The sequence below is a fragment of the Protopterus annectens genome, chromosome 10.part0 (genome assembly GCF_019279795.1).
Source record: "Protopterus annectens isolate FY-2018-M chromosome 10.part0, PAN1.0, whole genome shotgun sequence".
Classification (NCBI taxonomy): Eukaryota; Metazoa; Chordata; order Ceratodontiformes; family Protopteridae; genus Protopterus; species Protopterus annectens.
Window position 1 is genome coordinate 628,324,587 of NC_056744.1, and position 17,497 is coordinate 628,342,083.

The following is a 17,497-nucleotide window of genomic DNA, read 5'->3' on the forward strand; positions in this document are numbered from 1 at the left end:
AGGATAATAATAAATGAAGTATTCTTCTAATTTATTTACACCAGTAAATTTAAACCGGGCACGGGTATATCTGAGATAAAAAATCACTGCTACGTCTTAATCAGTGATAGTTAGAAGGGGGGGGGGGGGCAAAAGGTGAGATGTTCCCAAAATGCATTTACTGTTCACTGTGCTGTTTAATTGATGTGCATCTCAGGTTCATATTGTTTACTAAACTGAGAACCGAGCACCACAAAACAAACCACCCATTGTCTAAGTACGCCAACAGACTTGGTGAGAGTAAACTGAAGCTCTTTTAGTCTGGAGGTGGGGCTAAATACTGGAGAGGAAGTAATACACCAAACCTGTGGTAACCATAGTGATACAACGCTATGTTCTAATTAATTTGTTCAATTTTTTATATGGGGGTGGAAGAAGAGAGATAGCAGGTAAGTGTGTATGGTCATAGATGTATGCATAAAAGTTAGTTGATACCGTTTCGTAAAGATTGTGAATGTTATAGAAACAAAGATGCTGGAGTTTCTTATATGTTTTTATGTGTTCTTTTAAAGATGTATACTCTGAGAGCCACTGTAATAAGCAGATTATGCATAATGTGCAGTATATGGTAGATGCATGTTCGCTTAAATTTATAGTTTGAAAAGACTGCTAGAACTGTCTCACTTTATCAGTTAGTAAAGTAAAAGTAATATTCATAATTTTCAATCTATTAAACGATTAATTTCAGAACATTGTACGGTAAGTTCTGTCAGCGTGGTAACCCGAGTAGTAATTATAGGCCTATTTTCTCTCTAGGTTAAGGCACTGAGTTCTATTCTCCGCTCTGTTGTAGAGCTAACAGAGAGAGCCAATGGCTAAGGAAGAGGAATACAAGTAAGATTTCTTTAATCTCTTTCAAAATTGTTTTTGTAAAAATGGTAACTGTACTGTCTTGCTACATACTTCGGGATAAGCGACTGCAAAGGCTTTTAGGTAGATTTTTTAAAAAAAAGTTATTGTAGGTCCGTTTTAACATTGCAATACGTGAAGCTGTTCCGAGGAGGAAACTTTCTTACGCCATACCTCTCAATTTATTTGCTCCAGACTTCTGGACAAAGCCAAAAATAATCCTGATCAATGGATTTCTGCGACGATGTTTTAATTTAAATATTGGTCTGATTATCTTTAAAAGTTAATAGAACAACGGGTTTTAAACCAGGATGCATTTTCTGAACAATAAGACGCATGAAACTTTAATATCTTACATTATTTACTGATTGTAATACTTGGCGATTTACTGGAAAATCAAACATTTTACGAGGGGCAAGCAAAACATGAGACGAAGTCGGGGACATTATGCAAAATTTGAGGTAGGGTTGCCACCCTTTCAAATGCCCAAAGTGAGATATTTTTGGTACAAACATCAGATTTTGCAGGGCGAAACATACCCACGGCCAGTACAAATGACATAACTTCACTGTTTTGCCTAAATAAAAGCTTATTCTTGCAGCATTTTAGTTGCTTATTCTGTTTATTATAACATTTAGGTGTTTCAGATACAGAATAACTGTTTTATGCAACTATTACATAAAATATAGGAGATATTTTTATCCTAAAATCTCAGGACATTTGCTATTTTTTCAATTTTTTTTGCAGGACACAACTGCCCAAAGAGGGAATGTCCCTCGCAAAGTGGGACAGGTGGTAACCCTAATTTGAGGGGTCATTCTTAGGCATGTCTAAACTGAAATACGGACTACAGAGGAGCAGTTTTAAACTCCTAAATCAGATGAGAATATGAGCTGGTAGGTGACCTGTCAAATACCAAAGGAATTGTACAGCTGAATTTCACCTCCAGTTGCAAAGGTTCAAAAGAAACAATACCTTCAGTTAAAAATCTATGTAAGGCAATTTCCAAGATTCAAAACTCCCCTGTTTATGCATTACTATGCTCTGTATTGTAGTGTTGAATCTGCTGGGGGAACACCCTCACCCACAAGCCTTTTACTGCTGAAGGTGAAGCTAAATTGACACTTTGTTTACATTACTAGAGTAAAATATGCTAATCTCTGGAAAGGCAATTAAAGCCCATAACCATAACATTTAAATGCTGTGACTCATGTAAAGTATTTAGAGCTCAAATACCTTGTCTCTGTATCATAGGTTCATAGGTTCATACTAGGCTATCTGCGCCTAGCCAGAGTGTGTGTGGCTTTCACCACTGCTTAGGATGAGAATACTATACCCATTAGTTTGCTGTGCCTCTGTCCAGCAGTGACACAGAGATGATTCCCGGGGTAAACCTACGATCTCCCATCCACTCGTCAAGATTTCTCTTGAACAGAGTCAGTGAGGGGCTCTGCCTCACATGGACTGGGATTCTGTTCCATAGTGTAGGGAGTCTCTGGGTGATGAATCTGTCCCTCCAGCACGTCCTATTTATATCCATGTTGACGTTTAAGTCTCTTGCTCTCGTGGCTCTGGTGGATTTGGATTTTTTGAGGTGGAGCATGTCCATTAATTCCAGGTTGGACATGGCCTTGTATGTCAGGCACAGATCACCTCTGAGCAGACGGTATGCGACTGCATAGAGCTGAAGTTTCTTCAGTCGGGCATCGTATGACATACCAGGCTACAACTCTTACCACACTTTTCGGCCACCAAACCAGGACCGAAACACTAAAGGTGGAGGAGTGTCAATATTCACCAAGGATATTCACACCACCAGGCTAGTTGGCCAACACAATGTGTCTGAAATTCTCCAAGTGCAACTAACACTAGGTAAGACTGCAATCCAAATTGTAGCTTGCTACAGATCCCCCACCATACCCCAAGATTCTCACTACACCTTTCTAAACATGCTGGAAAATATTAAGATAGAACCAAACACCCTAATACTGGGTGATTTTAACTACCCTGCCATTAACTGGGAAAACTACTCATGTCCCAACACCTTTGCGCAACGGTTCTTGGAATTCATAAATTCCAATGCCCTGGATCAACTAATCCATAGTCCCACCAGGGGCTCCAATATCCTAGACCTGGTCATTACCAACGTGGGAAATGAATGCTCCATACCTATGGTCACCCCCTCGTTAGTCAGGTCTGACCATAAGCTAATCACCCTTAACATCCACATCCCACCCCCAGTAAAGAAACCACCATAAAAACTTCTCCAAAGCCAACTTCATGCTACTCAAGTCAGAAGTGACAAACTTCATAACACCCATGCAGACGGGAACTGAAAGTTCAACTGCTGAATCCTACACTAAGGCACTGTACGAGCACATCCACTCATGCATGAATCGTGCCATCCCAAATAGAACCAAAATGCTCTCATCCAAAAAAGGAAGCCAATCTGGTGGTCCCCTGCCATAAACAAACTTTACAACAAAAGGAAGAAACTTTTGCAGAAAAGAGGAAAATCCCAGGATGCAAAACTCCCTTACTGGCCTCAGTAAGAAACTGAGATGCCTCATAAAATCCTCCAAAGCTAGTTACGAAAATAAAATTGCCAAAGATTCCAAAGACAACCACAAAGCATTCTATAACTATGTCAAGAATCTAAATGGCAATGCTCAGATCTCGCTGAGCTAAAACAGAATGCCATTAAATATACTGATCCAAAGGATATTGCCAATATCCTGGCAGATCGATTCAGTGCCAACTTGAGCCCCTAAATGGCCCATCTCAATACCGGAAGATTGCCAAATTCCAGTAATAACGGCCACACAGGTACAAAACGCACTCTCTAAAGCCAAGAATACAGCATCCATGGGACCAGATGACATCCTGGGCTGTGTACTACATGAACTACAATATGAACTGGCACCTCACCTAAGTGTCATGTTTAATCATAGCCTCACCTCAGGTTTCGTGCCCACTGAGTGGCGCAGAGCTACAGTTATCCCAATCCACAAGGGGGGGATCCACCTTGGATCCTGGAAACTACCATCCCATCAGTCTGACAAGCCTTATCTGCAAGGCCATGGAGCGTATTATCATGGAACTTATAAACAAAGACATTGGCAACCTTCAAACACTGGACCCCACCCAGTTTGGGTTTGTGAAGGGCCGATCTTGTCTCCTGAACCTGATTGACTTCTTTGAATCAGTCTCCAGAGCCATGGACAAGGGTAAGGTGGTCCACACAGCCTATCAAGACCTTGCCAAGGCCTTTGACACCATCCCCCACTCTGGAATCATAGATAAACTTACTAAGTTAGGCATTAATCCCTATGTCACCCAATGGGTTGCTAAATGGCTTACTGATAGAACCCACACTGTAAAAGTAGCCGACTCCAAATCCAGCTCCAGCCAAGTGACAAGTGGAGTACCTCAGGGTTCAGTCCTGGGGCCGCTCTTGTTTGGCATCTACTTCTCTGAAGTACAGGTCAACACTAAGGGACTCTGGCTAACAAAGTTTGCAGATGACTGCGAACTGGGAGCCACTATTGAATCCCCAAATGATGTGGATACTCTACAAAAGGGCCTTACAGAAACAGATGCTTGGTGCCAGAGCCATGGGCTCAAGCTCAATGCCAAGAAATGTATTGTTATCCCCTTTGGGAAAAAACATGTATCCATGAATTACCATATAGGTGGCAGTACACTAAACACAGAAAGTGTGATAAGAGACTTAGGGACACAGGTGGACAGTGGTCTCACCTTCGATAACCACATCGCCACAACAGTCAGGAAATCCTTCTATGTGGCACACCTCATCACGAAGGGCTTTTCATCCAGAAAAAGGAGGTCATTGTCCCACTGTACTCATCCCTCATTAGACCCATTATAGAATACAACACCCCATTTGGTATGTTCCTCTCAAGACATCTGCAACAACTGGAAAGGCCTCAGAAATACCTCACTAAAAGAATCACAGGCCTAAAGCAGATGCCCTACGCTGACCGCCTTAAAAACTCCAGTTATACTCTGTGGCATATCGTCTACTCAGAGGCGATCTCTGCTTAACATACAAGGCCATGTCAAACCCAGAGCTGTTGGACATGCTACACTTAAAGAAATCCCAATCCCTCAGAGCTACACGCTCCAGGGATCTAAACCTTGTCATCACAATAAACAAAACATGCTGGAGGGATAGGTTCCTGACCCAGAGACTCCCAGACTCTGGAATAGATTGCCCATACATGTCAAGCAGAGTGCCTCTTTGGACCTCTTCAAGAGGAACCTTGACGATTGGATGGGAGAAAGGAAATTCACCCCAGGGATCACGTCAGTCGCCCTGCTAGACAGGGGTCCAGGAAAGTAAATAATGTGGGAATAAATAGCCAGGGAATTGTTATGGCTAGGCTTGTATAGGCCCTAGGGCTGATAGCCTAGTACCAACCTATGAGCCTATATGTTTGAGCCCCTTTATCCTTTTGGTGAGGAACTTTTGGGGGTTTTTCCAACTGCTGTAGGTGTCGGGTAAGGTACATTCCGAATGGGGCATTGTACTCCATCATTGGTCTGATAAGTGAAGAGTACAGGGGTACAATGACCTCTCCTGATCTGGATGTGAATCCCTTCATGATCAGGTGGGCAATGTAGAAGGTCTTCCTAACCACTTTGGCAATGTGAGTGTCAAAAGAGAGGTTACTGTCAACTTGGGTCCCCAGGTCCCTGATAACTTCTTCCGTGTTTAATGGATTACCACCTATGTGGTAATTAGGGGTTACCTTGTTTTTCCCAAAGGGTATGACTATATATTTTTTGGCATTTAGCTTAAGGCCATGGCTCTGGCACCAGTTATCCATTTCTATGAGACCTCTCTGGAGGATGTCTGTGTCTGATGGAGTGTCAATTATGGTGCCCAGTTTGCAGTCATCTGCAAATTTTGTCAGCCACAATCCCCCTATGTTTGCCTGCACTTCAGAAAAATAAATGCCGAACAAGAGGGGGCCCAGGACTGAGCCCTGTGGGACACATCCATAAACATTCTGCTTCACTGATTATTTTTTTGGTGGTAAACCATATGTGCTGGGGGGGGGGTAGTAACTGCATTTCACTGAAGTGCCTGGTTGGTCCTCCCTTTATCTCAGTTGTTTCTCCAGCTAGTATAGCATAATTTCAAGCCAAAATCTCTGGAATACTGTCTTTTGCAGATAACTTAAGTGTACGTTAACAGCAATTTATCAGCTTGGCTTACTTTTTTAAAATGTATCAGGATTTGTGTTCCTTCCTGTTTTGCTGCAGTTTTACAGATAGTTTTCCTGGTACTTACTCCACTGTGGACCAACCCTCTCCATTCAGCCCTCTCTATGCTTGGTCTTCATGTTGCTCCCCTGCCCTACCCCCAATTCCCAGCCATCGCCACTACATCTATACTTGTACCTCACATATCCCCTCCTCTACTCACCCTCCTATCCTGTACCTAATTTTCTGTCCATTCACAGATGGAGATGGTATAAAGGGAACAGTTTCTGTTCTAACTTCCTTCACAAACTCACTCTGCTCTTTCCACATCAAAACCTACCTATTCTCCACACTATTATCACTGCTCATTACCTCGCCTAACATTACTGCAAGATTTTTGTAACACTAACCGTGCTATTTCCTTCCTGTATCACATTATTCATCCTCTTCCTCTCATTCCAAACATCACCAGCAGTACTAGTAATAAATGAGCATACATCGACCATTACTTCATCCTCCTTCCTGTATCACATTATTCATCCTCCTCCTCCTCCTCCTCTCATTCGTAACATCACCAGCAGTACTAGTAATAAATGAGCATACCTTGACCATTACTTCATCCTCACCAGCAGTACTAGTAATAAATGAGCATACCTCGACCATTACTTCATCCTCACCTATCAACCATCTTCCCACTAGCAACTTAAAAATCTCTTCAAGCTTGTTTCCCTACATAACTCTGTTCCACTGTTGTAACCCCAAAATACTAAAAAATGTCAGTCACAATGTTAAGGTAATGCTTTTACTCATCTCTGCTAAAAATGCCATAATAAACAAATGTTTGTTCTCCACCATACATCAGTATGGTGACATCCACCTGAATCCATATCCGTAAAACTCCAAACCATAAAATATACCATAAAAGTTAAAAAAAAAATAGTCACTCTAAACATTAGAAACATATGAAATAAAATCAAAGGTTTTCATGCATGGATGACCCAACACAACCCAAACATCCTAACCAGACTGTGAGACATGGCTAAAGCCTGAAGTAAAAGATGCTGAAATACTAGCCCGTGGTTATATTATTAGGCTCAATAGAAAACATAAAAAGGCAGGAGCAATGGTAATAATTTTCCGAAATATGCTCACAGTAACTCCCTGTACAAGCACAATCCCACATTTTGGAAAAGCAGAATATCTATCTAATTTCATTCCTAAACCTTAATAGAGCCAAGAACATATGGCTTGGCATGATATATATCCCCCCCCCCCCGGACACAACATTCAAACACTTGGAAACATACTATCCTGGATAGCAGACATAATACAAATGAAATTATCCTACTGGATGATGTAAACATTGACTGGCAATCTTAATCCACAAATTCAGTGATAAACCGCATGAACCTATTTGGATTCACTCAGTTTATTAATACACCAAGACATGGCAAAAATAACCCCAACAATCTATCCTGGATTGAATTCTGGTTACCGACCTGTCTAATTTTACCTCCTCAGATACCCTCCCTGATGCACTAAGTGATCACCTGCCAGCTTATACCCACAGGAGTATTACACAACTAACAAAGCAGTATAAGCTCAGAACTACCCGCAATCTCTCCAAATTCTCCAAGGAGCCTTTCACTGAATCTTTGAAGGCAGAACTGGTCCAGCCTAAAAAGACTCCCCTTAAATGATGCAGTTGAATACTTCAATGCAGCATTTCTAAATATTCTTAACACCTTATCTCCACAACGTACATGGCTTACTAACCAATGTAAACTCCTTATAAAAGACAGAGACAAAGCATGGATTTAACTGACAAAAAATAAAAATGACAAAAATTGGCAACTATTCAAACAGCTATGAAACCAAGTCAAGAAACAAGTTAATAGTGATAAAAAGTCTTCTTATACTCTGCTACAAGATAGCCATAAAAACAACCCTAAAAATTCTGGTCCTCCGTATCTTCTTTCATCAGCCCAGGTATAAGAGTCCCAGCCCATACCCAGACATTCCCCCTCCTCATACAACTATCTATTTCAATACACACATCATAGAATGCATAGCCAACTTAACCTCACACTCACCTGACTTCCATGCAGCCAATTTCCCCTGCCTTTGACCCTACCATGTTTCCTTCAAAAAAACTATCCTATCTACAACCTCTCCAAACACACGAAGGTAATTCCGCCCACTTTACCTTTCAACCAGTTTCTGTAACTTCCATAAAAAAGCTTTTATGTAAACTAAAACCTTGTTGCTTCTCAGCTAACAACCTTCCCACAGAATACTTAAATCTACCTGCAGATGCAATCATGTATCCAATCAGCATTCTTATTAAAAGATAAATAACAGAATCCTGTGTCCCTGTCTTTTGGAAAATGTCACACATTACCCCCGTACATAAAGGAGGTAATTCCACTGATATTAAAAATGTACCTCATGTAACCATCCTGTCTCCCTTCTCTAAAATCCTTGGAAGATGTATTCCTCAACAATTTCTCCACTATCTCTAACAAACCAAGTTAATCACCAATACACAACATGGATTCCTGCCAGACCACAGGACCTCTACTGCATTAGTATCATTTACAGACCCTGTTAATAAAGCTCTAAACTCTAATAAACTTGTATCTGCAGTATTTCTTGATCCATCAAAAGCCTTTGACATGGTCCCTCACAGTAAACTTCTCAATCAATTTTCCACCTTGGGTCTAACATCACCATCTATTCAATAGTTCTGTAACTACCTTGCCAACAGACAACAAACTGTAAAATGGCAAGGATCCATCTCTGCATACATTTCCACTTCCACAGGAGTCCCAGAAGGATCCATCCTTGGCCTGCTGCTGTTCAGTATTTAATCAATAAGCTACATTCATGTTCTTGTGAATGCACCTTGATTCAATATGCAGATGACTCTACCATCATCTGTTCTTCAAAAACCTTAAGTCACCTCCAAGAAATCCCTCAACAAGCTGTCCTCTCCATTGAAACCTGGCTTACAACGGCACAACTCCTACTCAGCCCCACAAAAACAAACTTTTTACCCATGAAACTCACACACCTAACAAATAATCTTTTAAAATCTTTTTGGCAAATGGCACAGAATTTGAGTTAGTCCACCATACCAAACTTTAAGGAATCATAATAGATGATAATCTTAAATTTGACCTTCATATCCAAAGGAATATCAAGAAAACTCATTAAAAACTGGGCTTGTTATACAGAAAGTCTTTCTGTGAGCACACACACTCAAAAATAATCTAGCCAAAACCCACCTGCTGCCCTCCCTTCTCTATGGAGCATCAAATTCTAACCAATTTACAATTATCCATAAAAACAAACTTGAAAGCTGCTACAACGAAATAGCCAAATTTGCTTTTAATTCATCATTTACCTATCACTGCAAAGCTCTGCATACCCTTAGCTGGCTGGAACTCCCCCAACACCTCTCCTACATTCAGCTTGTAACATTACATAAAATCATATGCAAACCATTAGCCTGCCCAGCTCTTACCCCTTTAATCAATATGTATTTTCCACTTAGAGCAGAAGATAAACAACTTCTCACCATAAATAAACCAAAAAATCCCCCGGACGGACACAGCCTATACTTGCAATCAGTAGCTAAAAAAAAAAAAATGGAACTGTTTACCTCAAACCACCAGAACTATCTCTAACCTACCCACCTCTGTGGGAATGTGGGCAAAATTCTTGGCTAGGCTTATAAGGGCCTCTGGGCCAATAGCCTAGTATCGTCCTATGAACCTATAAATGCTCCCTAAAACAATAACTTACAAAATCTTGGACCTGTTCCTGTGCCAATTTTGGCTGAAATTATTCAGTATACTTCACTCACGTCCTTCAGCTGAGATCACACTCCCAATCCTCTCCAGCCTCTTATTCCACTCCTTTTTGTTTTGTTACCTTATTCATCCCTGCAGACCTTTCCTCCCTACTCACCTAACATACCTTAAGACACCCTCTCCTGCACTTTTATAATATCCTTCTCTCCATCCTTCCTTCTCTCCATTCTTCTTCCTTCTATAACCATAATATGAACACCTCTCGCATACTAAGACGTAACTCGGTTTCAACTAACTGTCTGTAATCATGTAATCTCTGATATCTCTTTAAATGCTTCATTAAAATTGTCTCTGGTCTCATTTACCACATACTAATCTATGTAACAAATAATATGACTGTTGAATTTTTTCTCGCATATTCTTTTCAACTGGTGTTATTTTTTTCATTGCACTGTACTATGAAACATATGTTCTATGTTTTACTCATTACAACATTTATTTCACTTGTATTTTGTAGTGTAACATGATAGTTTGTGATTTAAAATATTTGTACTTGCTGTTTTGTAATGTAACATGAAACTTTGTGATTGAAAATATCTGTACTTGATTTTTGAAATATTGTGATTGTTGAGCTTTTTTCCCTGGGCACTTTCTGGCCCAGTCAGACTTTCCCAGTAAACAAATGTCAAATAAGTAAACTGCATCTATATTTTAGGGATAATCCCTAATTTTGTCTTGGAATGCTGCTTTGTCATTTGGGAAAAGTAGACTTTCGTGAAAAGGTGATGGGTTGCAATCTATAAATAATGATAGTCAAATACCGGTAATCATTTTTTCTGTAAGCTTTCCAAATTAACAGGCAAGTATTTAAAATGTGGGTACCATAGTTGGGACTTTTGCCCCCCCCCCCCCAATTATTTTTATTTTGTTTGTTTTGTCACTAATTCTGGAGGCAAAAAGTTGACAGCTGTATGAACATTAACAATCACAGCATTTATTTTATTTTGTATATTGCTTCTCTCTTTTAATTTCTCCAAGTCTTTTGGATTTCTAATACCATGATGGGAATGGACCCCCATTCCTAAGTCAAAGTACAATTAAAGTTCATGAAATTAGTATTGTTTCAGTCTTTGATATTAGCCAGAAGTGCTCTTCGCAGCACCCACAATGTGCTCAGTAATGACTCCTGCAATTGTTTGGAGTTACATGTATCACTAACTGGTCTACTTTCAAATCCCAACGCCCATATGATCGATGGTTAAAAGCTCAAGATGAAAATCACGAAACTGTAGAAACCTGAACATCGACTTTTTCCTTCGGTAAGCAAGCACTTGTCCAACATGCCCTTTTCTCCACTGTAGTGTGATCTTGGAGTTGGTATATATAGTTAGGGGGGTGTGGGAGATTCCCCCCTCACCTAGGTGGGTTTTACTTACCCAGGCGTGAGATCTGTTATTTGGGCAAGTGTTTACTTACCCTAGGAAAAAGTTGACGTTCAGGTTTCTACAGTTTCATGATTTTTGTTTCGGGCTTTTAACAGTTGATCATATGGGAGTCAGGATTTGAAAGTAGACCCATCGGCAGCATATCTAAGTATGATTTAAAATTTTTTATAAGACTTATTGCTCTTACTACTATTGGAACTGTCTGGGTATCCTTCCACATTGCCCCTATTTCTACTTGCAAATCCTGATATTTTATGACTTTGTGTGTCTGTATTTGTAAGACGCTGTAGTCTCTGGGTGTAGCAATTTCATTGTTCAATCCTACTTTTATCATCTTTTTCTGGACTACTATATCTGTTTTTTTGCATCTGTTTTTTGAACTGTTGGAAATGGGTAATCTCATATGATATAAACCTCATCATTCTCTATAATGCTTTGTGGATCATGCTTCCAGTGTTTTCCAGCTGCTTCAGTGTTACAATGTTTGCACAATCCCCAGTGCAACAGTCTTGCCACATTATTATGCTTTTCAGTATATTATTATGTTTGTTTTCATTCCTCCTGCCATTAATATGTCACAACCAACAGCAAGATGTGAATTTTTCCAATTCTGTTTTACAAAACGTACGTTTGTCTGTTTCTCGAACATGTTTAATGGACTTTGTAAACCAACATATACGTAGTCCACTATCTTGGGCCACCAATATTAACCTTTTATCTTTTCATAGGTAGGTACCAAGCTATTGACCCTAGGGTATATATAAGCCTAGCCAAAAAGGTACCCTGGCTTTTGCCACCCAAGAAAATTATTTTCCTGTGCCCATGTCGAGTAGAGCCACAGAAGTGATCCCCAGGGTGAATTTCCTGTTTCCCATCCAATCGTCAAGATGTTTCTTGAAGAGTGCTAATGAGGAGCTTTGTTTGATATAGATAGGTAGTTTGTTCCAGAGTAAGGGAAGTCTCTGGGACAGGAATCTATCCCTTCAGCATGTTCTGTTTATTGTAGTGACAAGGTTTAGGTCCCTAGAGTGGGTAGCTCGGAGGGACTGGGATTTCTTTAAGTGGAGCATGTCCAACAGCTCTGGGTCTGACATAGCTTTGTATGTTAGGCAGAGATCACCTCTGAGTAGGTGATATACAGTGGAGTAAAGCTGGATTTTTTTGAGATGGTCTGCATAGGGCATCTGTTTGAGGCCGGTAATCCTCTTTGTGAGGTATTTCTGCAGCCTTTCCAGTTGTTGTAGATGTCTTGAAGTACATACCAAAAGGGGCATTGTACTCTATAATGGGTCTAATGAGTGACAAGTAGAGGGGAACAATGACCTCTTTTTTTTTTTTTTTTTTCCTGGATGAGAAACCTTTTGTGATGAGGTGTGCCATGTAGAAGGATTTCCTGACTACTGTGGCGATGTGATTATCAAAGGAGAGACTACTGTCCACCTGTGTCCCAAGGTTTCTTATCATACTTTCAGTGTTAAGTAGACTACCGCCTATGTGGTAGTTCATGGGTACAGAGTTTTACCAAAGGGGATGACAATGCAGTTTTTGGCATTGAGCTTGAGGCCATGGCTTTGACACCAGGCATCTGTCTCAGTGAGGCCCTTTTGTAGGATGTCCACATCATTAGGAGTTTTGATTATGGCTCCTAGTTTGCAGTCATCTGCGAACTTCGTTAGCCAAAGACCTTCTGTGTTAGCCTGTACTTCGGAGAAGTAGATTTCAAACAGGCGAGGACCCAGGACTGAACCCTGTGGTACTCCACTTGTCACTGGTCTGAAGTCAGATTTGTAGTCTGCTACTTTCACAGTGTGGGTTCTGTCAGTGAGCCATTTGGCAACCCATCTTGTGACATGGGGATTTATACCTAGTTTAGTGAGTTTATCTATAATTCCAGAGTGGGGGATGGTGTCAAAAGCCTTGGCAAGATCTAGATAGGCTGTGTGAACCACCTTACCCTCGTCTACGGCTTTGGTGACTGCTTCAAAGAAGTCTATCAGGTTTAGGAGACATGATCTGCCTTTTACAAACCCAAACTGGGTAGGATCCAGAGTTTGGAGATTACCAATGTATTTGTTTATAAATTCCATGATGATATGTTCCATGGCTTTGCAGACCAGGCTCGTCAGGCTAATGGGGTGGTAGTTCTGGGGTCCATGGTGGCTCCCCCTTTGTGGAGTGGGATAACCATCGCTGTGCGCCATTCAGTGGGCACAAAGCCTGAGGTGTGAGGCTATGATTGAACATGGTATTTAGGTGGGGTGCCAGTTCGTTTTGTAGCTCATGTAGAACGCAGCCTAGGATCTTGTCGGGTCCCATGGATGCTGTGTTCTTGGCTTTGGAGAGTGTGTTTTTTACCTGTGCAGCTGTGATTGCAGGAACTTTGCATTCTTCTGGTATAGAGATGGGCCCTTTTAGGGGATGAGAGGGGGGTAAAATTAGCACTGAACCTATTTGCCAGGATGTTGGCAATATCAGTTGTTGGTTCTGTATATTCAGTGCCATTCTGCTGTAACTCAGAGCAGATCTGAGTGTTGCCATGAGATTCTTGACGTAGCTATAGAATGCTTTTTGGTTGTCTTTCGAATCAGTGGTGATTTTTGTTTTCATAACTAGCTTTGGAGGATTTTATGAAGGATCTCGGCTTCTTACTGAGGCTGACCATGGAGTTCCTCCAATCATGGGATTTTACTCTTTTTTTTTTTTGCAACAGTTTCTTTCTTCTGTTGTAGAGTTTATGGCAGGGGACCACCAGACTGGCTTCCTTTGTTTGGAGGATAGCATCTTAGTTTTGTTAGGGATAGCACGATCCATGCGCTCGTGTAAGTGCTTATAAAGTGCATTTGTGTAGGATTCAGTAGTCGTACCTCTATTGTCCGTCTGCATGGGTGTCGTGAAGTTTTGGTTTAAATTCACCTCTCCTTAACCATTCCTGCATTCGATCCTGATCAACATGAGATTGTTCCAAGAGTTTTCTATACTTGCAACTATATTTATGCATTTTACATATTTCTTGCCCTCTAACTTGATCCTTCACCTTATAATCTTTCTTTAGTTTTTTTTTTTTGGCATATTCTGCCTGATTTTTATCTACTTCTGGTTTGATCTCCATTCCTGCTTGACACTAATATGCTTCAGCTAAACTAAGCAGGGAAGTCATCTTGGACTTGCTCTCCTTATGTTTCAAAACTTTCACTATGTTTGAGGCTTGTAAGGTCAGTAGATATGTATGCAGTCCCGTGACTGCAGATCTGTACATGTAATCAATTTCGAGGAGGGCTATACCTACTTCAGAACGGGGAATATATAGTCTTGGTATGCACTGATTTTTTTTATAAATCATTTGATGCGCATGAAGCATCCTCCTTGTTTTCCTGTACAACCTGTCCAGCACCTTTTGGGGCCACTCAACCTCACTCCAAGGAAGAGGAAATTGGTTTATACCTTGGACTTTGTTCTTGGATGTCAGCTCTGTTTTCAGTATTAATTTTAGTCTTTAAAAATATTCATTACTAAGTTTTATTCGCATTTGTTCCTGTTCCATTGTTGATCCTGCATCAATTCAGAAATATTTATACACTCCCTCTTGCTCAAGTTCTTTTATATCACATTCCTGTCCTAAATTGATGTTTTTTGTGCTGCAGCTTTCCTGCATTAAAAGTTGTTTTTTCATATTTATCAAGACCACATGACATTCTCTTATCATCTGAAAAAATTTTGACCACTTGGAGTTGTGCTTTCAGTTTCTCAGCCGATGAACTATACAGTTTTAAATCATCTACAAAAAGAAAGTGAGAAGTCTTTACACTTCGTTGGTTTCTGGGAGCCAAATTGTAGCCATGACCTAATCTGTTAAGTAGACTGCTTAATGGGTTAAGGGCAAGACAAAACAGCAGCAGTGACGGTTACCTTGGAATACCCCCCTTTGAATTTTTATCCCTGGAATAATAATTTGTCCTTTATCATGGCTTAACTACAAAGTGGTTTGCCACTGTTTCATGGTCTCTGTAATGTAATCGATCAGTGTAGGGTGCGTGACGAAAGGGGGTACTGCCAGCACAGCTAGCTGGAATTTTGTAGTAATTTTATGTCATTTGTGAATATCAAACTGATGCAAGATACTGGTGTTACAATTGTAGTAATTTTATGTCATTTGTGAATATCAAACTGATGCAAGATACTGGTGTTACAAATGTATTAGAACTATATGTCGTGTATATCAAACTGATTTGTACAGGTGTTTGTGTTGAAAAGGTATTTGTAAAGTGCTTGTGTTTGAAATGTATAAACAGTGTGCCTTATTGGAGAGAACATAAATGTACATGCACTATTGTAACTTGTTAAAATATATAAATTTAAACAGAGGAAACTGGAAGGTTAACCTCAGTCCAGCAGACTTTAGAAAAATATCTGAAATTAAATGACTTTATAAGCTAGGCCATAAAGATGCTATCCCACAGGTTTCAAGGCAGCCAGAGGCACAGAGTCTGTACTAGGAAGCATTCTGTATTGTTTTTAGGGTTAACTAATTACTACCTTGAAGTGTGGAGGAATGCAATTGTTGTAGGACTTCCAGCACCTGCCAGCATTGGGGGTTTTGCCTGTGAACTAGAAGTCTGATGACGAGAAGTGATGTCATTTTGCAAGCTATCCCAGCAGTAATATTTTAGATATTATTTTGATAAGTCTGTGAGTGAGGCAGAGCATTCTGTATTCTGTCTTGGGCCTGACAACAACAAGAGGGACCCCTCACCACATCATCTGCCTTGCTCCATTAAGTAAGTAGGGAATAGTAATTCTCTTAGATTCAGTTAGGACTATAGTGAGGCTTAGTTTAGAAATTGCTTTTCTTTATTTGTATGAGCCTGTCTTTCCATGTTTTTTTAAATGTTTCCTGTGTTTTGAACTCTAATATCACTGTGAATATATACCTAGTATTGTTCTTTTATTATTAAATATATTTAAACTTTTCATTGTGACTGATCTTTGTAGAGATATTTAAGTTCTGAATTCTAAGTTGCATATTTATTTCGTGATGCTGTGTGGGCCACTCCTAATAACCTTGCTCTTGGTCAAACTACCATTTGTATTACTATGAGCTTCACTCAGTATATTGTGTACCCTTGGAAGATCCTTAAAGTAGTTGGCAGGAATGTCTGGTGGCAGTCATAGCTACTTTCTAGTCTGGGCAGAAGGGGGCATAGCTAGTAAACCTGTGCTAGCCTTTCCCAGGTGTGTGTGCGTGAGAGGAGTGCACACAAAAGAGTGAGTGTAACCAGCCCCAGACTGACTGTGGTCTCTCTGTTCTTAAGGGAAATTGCACTTGATGCAGAGAGCTGCATCTGGTTATACTGTGTGTGCACCTGTTATCCACCCAGTGAACGTCCCCCCACAGATGCCAGTGCTGCACATTAAGGCTCCTTGGTTACTGGTCTAGTGGTGGGGGTGTCGCAGTGTGTATCGTGTACATTTTTAAGCATTCTTTTATCCATGAATGTGAGATACTGTCATGCTTTTTTTATAGTCTGTCAATGCCATACTTAGATTCTTCCCCTTTTTACAGTTTTTCATTATTTCTTTAACAACTAATGATCCTTTGTTCCATATAACTTTCTTTTGTTACCGGTTTGTTCTATTGCCATGGTTGACTTTTCTTCAAAGTGACTATAAACTCAGTCGGCATCAATTCCAGTGTATAGTTTATATGTCGTCGGAAGGCAAGTTATTGGTCTGCAGTTTTTAGGATAGCTTGCAGATCTGCTCTTAAGAGAATTGTTTTTCTTGTTAACCAGGTTGGTGTCTGTTTGGTGTTTGCATACAAATAGTTCTTACTCATGACTAAATCTTCATGTAAAGATATAAATTTTATTTTATTTATTTATTTATTTTACATTTGTTTACTGGGAAAGTCCGACTGGGCTGAAACCCATTTTTAGTGGAGGCCCAGGGAGAAAAGCTCCACAAAGTAGAACTGCACAGTAACTTTACATAAAGGCATAGTATACAGTGAGAGAGTCATGATAAAGATATTAAAAAATGTAAAAATGATAAAGTAATACAAAATAATTCTAGTGAATTAATACACATCCAAGCAAAAATTCAACCTCCTGTGTTTATATTAGA

The 17,497-nt window shown here is 40.1% G+C and overlaps 1 protein-coding gene across 1 annotated transcript in view; it reads left to right on the top strand.

The window, feature by feature from the left end:
* The first annotated feature begins 262 nt into the window (after nt 1–262).
* Nucleotides 263–17,497, top strand: part of TEX9 (testis expressed 9) — a 1,071,864-nt gene continuing 1,054,629 nt past the window's right edge. The window contains exons 1-2 of the mRNA XM_044085454.1: nt 263–428; nt 796–873. Coding sequence (XP_043941389.1) covers nt 851–873 — 23 coding nt within the window. The 5' untranslated portion in view covers nt 263–428; nt 796–850. The remainder of the gene's footprint in view (nt 429–795; nt 874–17,497) is intronic.